The sequence below is a fragment of the Miscanthus floridulus genome, chromosome 8 (assembly GCF_019320115.1).
Source record: "Miscanthus floridulus cultivar M001 chromosome 8, ASM1932011v1, whole genome shotgun sequence".
Lineage (NCBI taxonomy): Eukaryota > Viridiplantae > Streptophyta > Magnoliopsida > Poales > Poaceae > Miscanthus > Miscanthus floridulus.
The window spans coordinates 55316120-55324093 of NC_089587.1; the positions used below are offsets into that span (position 1 = coordinate 55316120).

At 61.4% G+C, this 7974-nt stretch overlaps 1 protein-coding gene across 1 annotated transcript; it reads left to right on the forward strand.

Moving 5' to 3' along the window:
* Positions 1-4961: 4961 nt before the first annotated feature.
* On the forward strand, positions 4962-7676 carry LOC136469094 (uncharacterized). The gene is made up of 6 exons (XM_066467420.1): positions 4962-5147; positions 5231-5712; positions 5934-6234; positions 6930-7173; positions 7252-7353; positions 7552-7676. The coding sequence occupies exons 1-6, from the start codon at positions 4962-4964 to the stop codon at positions 7674-7676; spliced, it is 1440 nt and encodes a 479-aa protein (XP_066323517.1).
* The last annotated feature ends 298 nt before the right edge of the window (positions 7677-7974 follow it).

The following is a 7974-nucleotide window of genomic DNA, read 5'->3' on the forward strand; positions in this document are numbered from 1 at the left end:
TTGGGCAGTTTGGGGTGTTTGGCTGGACGAATTCTGGAAGAATTTAGATGGTTTGGAGGAATGCTGAAGGAATTTGTGAGAGAAAAATACTATTTTGAATGAAAAAAAGAAGCGGATCAAGCCGGGTTCAAGGGCACGTGAACGGGCCAGGGTGTGAGCTGTGCGCCACGTGTCGGTGATGAAAGCACACCTATACCCGTACATGGTAGTATTTGTTTGGCATGATTGGGATTTTGGCATAACCCATACTCCGCCTCCTCTGGGAAGTAGGATGCGAATTTTCTTAAGCATTGTACGGTGAACCATATTGTCGATGTTTTGGAACCGGGGGTCCCTCTACCGACGAGTGAATTTGTGCTACGTGCCCCTAATCCCGGATGGTAATGCAAAGAGACACAAGGTTTATACTGGTTCAGGCAATCGAGGCCCTACGTCCAGTCTGAGAGATCGATCTTATGTTCTTTGCATCGGAGTGCTCGTAGTAGGGGGTTACAAGCTAGGTGAGAGAGGGAGCTAGCCCCAGGTCTCGGCAAGGGTGGTGCGGGCTGCTTGAGGCGTTGTTCTCAAGTAGCGTAGAAGTGTGTCGTTCTATCGGTCTGTTCCTCCTCCTCTACGAGGCCCAAGTCCTCTCCTTTTATAGTTGAAGGGAGAACGAAGGTAGTACATATATCACTATGCGACGTAGTGTCAATAGAAGTGGCACGTCCGAACCCTGTGGCCCGTTCTGGTGGCAGCGTGGCCATAGGAGCGATCCGTCCTTGGAGTACTGGAGCGGCGTGGTTGTCCCATCAGGTCCTGTGCGTCGTGGGAGCCCCGAGAATGTCTTGGAGCGGATGTGACGGCGAACATGCAAGCCCTGGTGGACAGATTGTACACGAGGCCAAGGCCTGGTTGGTGCCGAGGCTCGCTGCTGTGGTGGGGGTCTCGGCAGGCACGAACCCTGAGATTGCCGAGGCCCCGGTGCACAGTGCCGAGGCCCTGGGTGGGCAGCGAGTCGCGGGTGCAGCGTTAGGACACAGTGGCTGGTAACCCCCGTCACACTCTGTCCCAGGTGCTGATCGTGGACACAGTGCCAGGACACAGTTGTCGGTAACCCCCGCCGTGCCCTGTCCTAGCTGGTACGGTGTTGATGCGACTTCGGGTTGCATCGGCCATTCTGTGACGTTGAGCCGCTGTCCGGCAGAGATTGCGGGAGTGGTTGAAAGCATTAATGAGACGTGACGTGCTGTCGAGGTGGGGGCCGACGGACCACGGACAAGCCGGCCCCGAGCGACACAGAGAATGAGGCCTCGCGCGAGACGGAGATTAGGCCCCTTGCCGAGGCCTCCTCTGGGGTGCCTCGCACGAAGCGGAGTTGGCGTCGGGATGCCGAGACCTCCTGCTCTATAAACGGGGGCGGTGTGTCCGAGCCCTGTAGCCGGCCACTGTTGTGGTATGGTTGATGGAGTGGCCCCGTCCTTGTCGTGTAGAAGTGACGCGCCGGTCGTACTTGATCTTGTGCGTCGTGGGGCTCCAGTACAGCTTGATGCAGGGCATGGCGGGCGTCGTGCTGGTCATTGTGTGATGATGTCGTAGGGAGCTGTGGCTCTGCAGACGGCGAGGCCGAGCCATCGTGGGGGGTTCGGCGGACATGGATCCTCAGGCTGCCGAGCCCCTAAAGCATACCGCCGAGGCCTTGGGGGGAATTATTGATCCTGGGTGCTGATTCTGAGGCCACAGTATCTCCGACGTGGCTCCCCACGCTGCGTTGTTCTCGAAGCAGGAGTTGGTAGCACAGTGAGGCATGGGCGTCAACTATGTGCTTTAGTGGTTAGCACAGTGGCGGGTAACTTCTGCCCAGTCCTGCCTCCTGTCCCGTCGGCCATTCTGCTGTACTGTGCCGAGCATGCGGCCGATGTCAGGGGCAGCAGTTGGCTGAGTTAATGTGACACGACGTTTTGTCAGAGGGGCGGGTGAAGGAAGAGGCAGCGGAGTGCTGCCGAGCCTGCCTCGCGCGAGATGGAGAGTCAGCGGCTCGGCCGAGGCCCTTGGTGGGGGGTCGCTCGAGGCCAGCGGTGAGGGGGCCTCGGGCGAGTCGGAGAATCGGCCGAGGCCAGCGGTGTTTAGTTGGTTTCGACTTTTACGAAGTCTAAGCAGCCGTTTTTTGGTTTGTGCTTAGGGTACCCCTTCTCACTGTATCCGATAGTAGCCCCCGAGCCTTGGGGGGAGTGGAGGCACTCCCCCTGAGGTTCTGACGAGAATTAGCTCTTGATAGTTCCTGTTGGGATGGTGTTTTGTACTTGAGGTTTCGGTGGGCGTGAGTTCGGATCGCAGGGCTTCGACGATGCTGCGGAAAGAGCCCCTTAGCCTCCGCCTGGAGCGAGAGGGCCATCAGGGGTTCCCCTGGCTTTTTGTACGACCCTCGTGCTTCCTTTTCGCTCGGAAGGAGGGGTGGAAGATGCCATGCTACCCTCGGTGGGCGCGAGCGACGGCATTTCCGGTGAGCTGTTATCGGGTAAGTCCGAGTGGAGGCCCGTACCCCGTTCGCTGGGGGTCGGCTAGTGGTCCGGAGACGCGCTCCAAGAGTACCGGCGGGTTTCTCCAGTGGGTGCCAAGGCCGTTCGCTGGGCCTCGGTGGCTCGGTGCCTCCCTATGGTGGGATCCCATTCGGAGACCTCCCTACCGGTCTCGGACACGACACAGGGCGCGCTCGTACAGGCTCGCCCATAGTCATCCCTGACTCTTTTGCCCTGGGGCGGCTGTCGAAACCCCTGGGGGCCCAGCCTTCGAACCCCTGGACCGTAACGGACTCGGGTCGCTTGTCTTTATCTTGGGTGCAGGAAGAGCCCCCGAGCCTCCGCACGGAGCGAGAGGGCGGTCGGGGGTCCTCCCGACTTTTTTGTCCGTCTCCCGCACATCCTTTTCGCTCGGACGGGGGGCTGTTTGCCGAGCCCACTCGTGTGCGAGCCTAAGCCGTTGGGTCTCGGCAAAGTTGCAGGAGGAGCCCCCGAGTCTCTCGCACGGAGCGAGAGAGCGGTCAGAGGTCCTCCTGGCTTTTGGTTCGCCCCTCACGCGTGAGGGTCTGTCCGCCGAGCCCCCCTCGGGTGCGAGCCTAGGTCGCGGGGTCTCGGCGTCTTTTGCAGAAGGAGCTCCCTAGCCTCTGCACGGAGCAAGAGGGCCGTCAGGAGATCTTCTGGCTTTTTGAACGACCCTCGCGCTTCCTTTTCGCTCGGAAGGAGGGTTTGTTTTGCCGAGCCCCCTCGTGTGCGAGCCCAAGTCGCTGGGCCTCGGCAATGGTTTGCAGGTAGAGTCCCTTAGCCTCTGCGTGGAGCAAGAGGGCCGTCGGGGATTCCCCTGACTTTTTATTCGACCCTCGCGCTTCCTTTTCACTCGGAAGGAGGGGTGGAACATGCCGCGCTACCCTCGGTGGGCGCGAGCGATGGCATTTCCGATGAGCTGTTATCGGGTAAGTCCGAGTGGAGGCCCATACCCCGTTCGCTGGGGGTCGGCTAGCGGTCCGGAGACGCGCTCCAAGAGTACCGGAGGGTTTCTCTAGTGGGTGCCGAGGCCGTTCGCTGGGCCTCGGTGGCTCGGTGCCTCCCTACGGTGGGATCCCATTCGGAGACCTCCCTACCGGTCTCAGACACGACACAGGGCATCCCAAGCGTTTCGCTTGCTTGGGCCTCGGCCTCGCATAGGCTCGCCCGTAGTCGCCCCTGACTCTGTTGCCCTGGGGCGGCTGTCGAAACCCCTAAGGGCCCAGCCTTCGAACCCCTGGACCATAGCGGGCTCGGTGCCCAGTTCCTTTGCCTGAAAGGAATCGAGGGGGGTTATTTCTCTCCCTACGGCTAATAACGGCAGGCGCGTCTTTTGAGGCGGCTTTTTCGGGGAGGCGAAACAGCGCCTGCTGCTGCTGTGGTCGGACGCGACGTGGCGTCAGCCGATAGGACGTACCTGCACGCGCGATTAATGAGGAGGGAGTGGGCGCGTGGGCGATAAGACTGGATCTGGATAACCACGCCAGACTTTTTGGGGAAACTTCCCCGATTTTGTCGCCCGGTGGTTTCGTCTCGTCCCTATATAAATACGCAAAGAGCCTCGCCCTCCCCTTTCTTACCTTTTCCGCATTTGCTTTCGCTGCCCCTGTGCCGTTGCTAAGAGCATAGAGCGCCGGGGAGGAGAAGGGCGAGAGCGAGAAACTGAAAGAAAGAGAGAGAGATTACCACCGTAGCAGCGGCCTCCACCGCGCAATGGCTGGTGGTCCCGTCATCCTCCCGGCGGATCCCTGGGAGCGGTCTGACGTCACCGAGGAGAAGCTACAGTCGCTCGTGGAGGCCGGTCTTCTTTGCCCGATCACCGACCCTGATGAGCCGGAGTGGATTGCTCCGGGGGATGAGTCGGAGCCGAGGCCGCGCGACGGCTACGTGGTGAGCTTCGTCGTCTTCCACGAGCGAGGCCTTGGGTTGCCGGCGAATAAGTTCATGCGAGCGCTCCCGCACTACTACGGTGTGGAGCTTCATAATTTCAGCCCCAACTCCATCGCGCAGGCGGCCATCTTCGTCGCCGTCTGTGAGGGGTACTTGGGGATCGCTCCCCACTGGGAGTTGTGGCTCCACTTGTTCCGAGCGACGTTCACCACCAAGCCGGGGGGAACGAGGGGGGCTCGGAAGGTGCAGAGGGCCGGCGGCTGCACCCTTCACGTGCGCCAAGACCGGCAGTCCCTCTACATCCCGGCCCAGCTATCATCGTCCAACCGTCATTGGTACGACGGCTGGTTCTACCTCCGCAACGACGATGGAGGACTTCCTCCTTATACCGGGCGGGTTGTAGAGAGTCAACCAGAGAAGTGGGGATACGGCGTCATCAAGGTTGATCAGCCCAGGCTGGAGCCGCTATTGCGGGCCTTGGGGAAGCTACGTGACCGCGGCCTTTCGGCGGCCGTGGTTGTGGCGGCCTTTCACCGCCGGAGGGTGTTGCCGCTGATGGCCCGGCGGCGGCGGCTGTTCGAGATGACCCTGCGCGACCCGATTGCCGATATCAAGATGTCCGCCTTTGCCCTTACCGACGACGAGACCCTGCGTCGGGTGAGAGAGGCGGTAGACGGGAGGCCAAAGATCGACGATTTGATGCCGTTCCCGATGCGCCCTTCACGGGGGTACATCTCACTGGTGAGTTGGGTGTTGCCGATGCTTTCGCGGCCTTCTTGTTTTCCGCCTTTTTTGTTTGCTGTCTTACTTCGTCGTTCCCGTAGGGGATAAGGGACGTGCGAGACTCCCCGCCGCCTGTTCTCGAGGACGCCCAGCTGCGAGCCGTGAACAGGGCGCGCGCCGAGGAGGAGAAGAAGAAGAAGGATGCCAAGGAGGCGAAATGCACGAAGAAGCTCCTCACGCGTGAAAAGCTAGACGCCCATCGCCAGCGTCAGAAGCTCGACGGCCTCCCACTGGAGCCCTCTCTCTCGTCATCGGTGTCGGATTCTTCGGGCGACGGCGACGGGCACGACATGGGGACGGCCTGCCTAGAACACCTCCCCGACATTAGGGAGATGGTGCCCGGGGCACCGGCAAGGAGCCTAACGCCCCTAGGAGGAGGAGGTGTCTCGGGGCTGGTGGCGGCCCATCTTGGGGCCAAGGCCGACATGCCCGAGGCGCGGGTGTCGGAGGAGCGTGCCGTCAGCCCAATGGGTCCGACGGTGGAGGTGGAGCGAGCGACGGTGGGGCCGACCCCATCGTCTCTGTGAAGGGTCGAGGAGGTGCCGGGGTCCAGCGGAGGCCAGCTGGCTCCGGTGGATACCGAGGCCGCGCCACTGCCACCACCGGCGCCGTTGCAGAGGAGGCTGGCAGTGTCGAAGCGGCTGTATCCCCGTTCGCGGTAAGCGTCTTTTCTTTGTGGAGTCCATAGTACTCCCTGTTTGTCCCTTGGTCGCATGCTAACCTTGGGAGTGTCTTTGCTTCCAGCCAGAAGCATCTGGTGGAGGATCCTGCCTTGGTGCCCCGTAAGGCGCTCAAGGTGAACATTAGCTCCTCCGCCCATCAGGCAGCGGAGGCGCAGGCTGGCGTGCAGCGTGGCGCGGCGTCGAGCGGGGCCGTTTCAAAGGAGGCGGCTGCCCAGGAAAAGGGTGCCGAGGCGGCCGCGGAGCGAGTGGAGGAGGAGGAGCCCACGCCTCGCGATGTCGTGAGTCTTAGGGCGAAGGAGGCTGGGGCGTCCACCATTGTCGAGGCCATTGAGGGTGAGGCCGGAGCCCCCAAGGCCTCCGAAGTCAGGGCGGTGGATGCCGAGGCCACCGAGGTAGAGATGGCGGAGGCCGGAGCCCCTGGATTCGTCGAGGCCGAGGCGATGGAAGTGGAGACGGAGCAAGTTTTGGCGCTGCCCCTGGTTCAGACAATCTCGTCTGATGATTCCTCCCCCGGGAAGGAGGCGGCGGACGTCGAGGCGGCCAGTACCGCGGAGCAGCCAGTCCCAGATCCTGCCGAGGGGAGTTCGGCCCTCGCCCGGCTGTGGCCCGAGCCCCGTGGGTGGAACTTCCCGCGTGTTTTCTGGTGGGACCGGGCTGATCCCGAGGGGGAGCCTGTGTTCGCCCTTGAAGATATCGCAGAGGGGGGGTGGTGGGATACCCTCGAGCAGTACCACCAACTTGCAGTGCGGTCGCTGCAGACCGCGATGACTATTGTGGGATGGGACTTGCCCGGTGTCACCCAGGTAAGTACTTTTCCTCTCTCGTGCCGCGTTGTTTCCTCTCCGAGCCCCCTCGCAATGTTTGACGCGCGTTTTTTGCTTTGCCTCTTTAGGAGCTGGAGACCCGATCCCTTGGGAAATCGGTATTCCTACGAAGGGAGAGGGATATCTGAGACCAGCTCCGGCGGTAGACAGGCCTCCTCACCGATGCTTAGGGGCTTTTGTCGGCACGGAGTGCAGAAGTGGAGGACCTTCGCCTTCGTTGTGCTGACGTTCAGGCCGAGTTGGCCACGGCTAAGGAGCAGTCTGCCCCTCTGGTAGCGAAGATCAAGGAACTGGAGGAGGAGCGAGACGCCTTCAGGTCTCGGGCCCAAGAAGCGACGGCCTCTGCCAAGGCCCTAGCCGAGCAGCTGGGTGCGGAGCAGAGCGAGCATCAACTGACCAAAGTCGCCTTGGCCGAGGCTACCAAGGCGGCCGAGGCCTCTCGGGCCGAGGCCTTAGATTGGAAGAGCAAGGCCGAGGGTAAGTTCCGCCGAATCATGCTCTTTGTTCTTTTTGTTCTGGTTTGCGTTTGACTTCTGACCCCTTGTTGCAACGTAGATCTGGAGAAAGAGGCCTCCCAGGTGGCTAAGGCCTCCATTGCAGCGCAAGCGGCGCTGGATGTTGAGGTCCGGGAGCACGAGGCGCTGCGCAGCGCAGTCCGTACCGCCTGTGAGGCCCTGGACGTCGAGGGGGTCCAATCGGCCAGCTCCCTTGGGAGCCGCCTGATTGCGTTGAGCGGCCGCGTCCACGAGAGGCTCCGGGGGGCGTTGCACACGGGCATCAAGCGCGCCCTGGCCGTCGTCTCCTCGCACTATGCTATCAACCTCGAGGCTGTCAGCAACGGCTACGTGTTGCCAGAAGATGACGAGGAAGCTGACGTGGAGGTCGCGAAGCTGTTGGAGGCGACCGAGGCACCTGGCGCGGCGCTGGCTGGTCTATTTGAAGAAGAGGTGGTCCCTCCCGCGCCGACCGCCGATCCTTGAGCTTTGACCTGGGCCGAAAGGGGCCATGTAACCGAATTGAGTTAGTTGCCGTATCGTGACGTTTTTGTGGCCGTTGAGGCCTTTAAAGTATTTGCGTACGTGGGTCTTTTATCCGTTTTCTGTTCTACTTCCGAGCCTGTGCCCTCTGTCTCGATCTTGGGAACCCGCAAAGAAATCCCTCGGAACCTAAGCCGTCCTTTAGCGAAGGGTGGTGAGGGAGCTGCCGTAGCCCAGAGGCGTAGGTCGTTCTCACGACTCGACTGGCCCTTTGGCCTCGAGACAAGCTTTTGGTCTTTGG

Coding starts and splice junctions, on each gene's coding strand:
- LOC136469094 (XM_066467420.1), top strand. CDS start 4,962: ATGGCCCGGCGGCGGCGGCTGTTCGAGATGACCCTGCGCGACCCGATT. Junction 5,148..5,230: donor CACGGGGGTACATCTCACTG/GTGAGTTGGGTG, acceptor TCGTTCCCGTAG/GGGATAAGGGACGTGCGAGA. Junction 5,713..5,933: donor GGGCCGACCCCATCGTCTCT/GTGAAGGGTCGA, acceptor CTTTGCTTCCAG/CCAGAAGCATCTGGTGGAGG.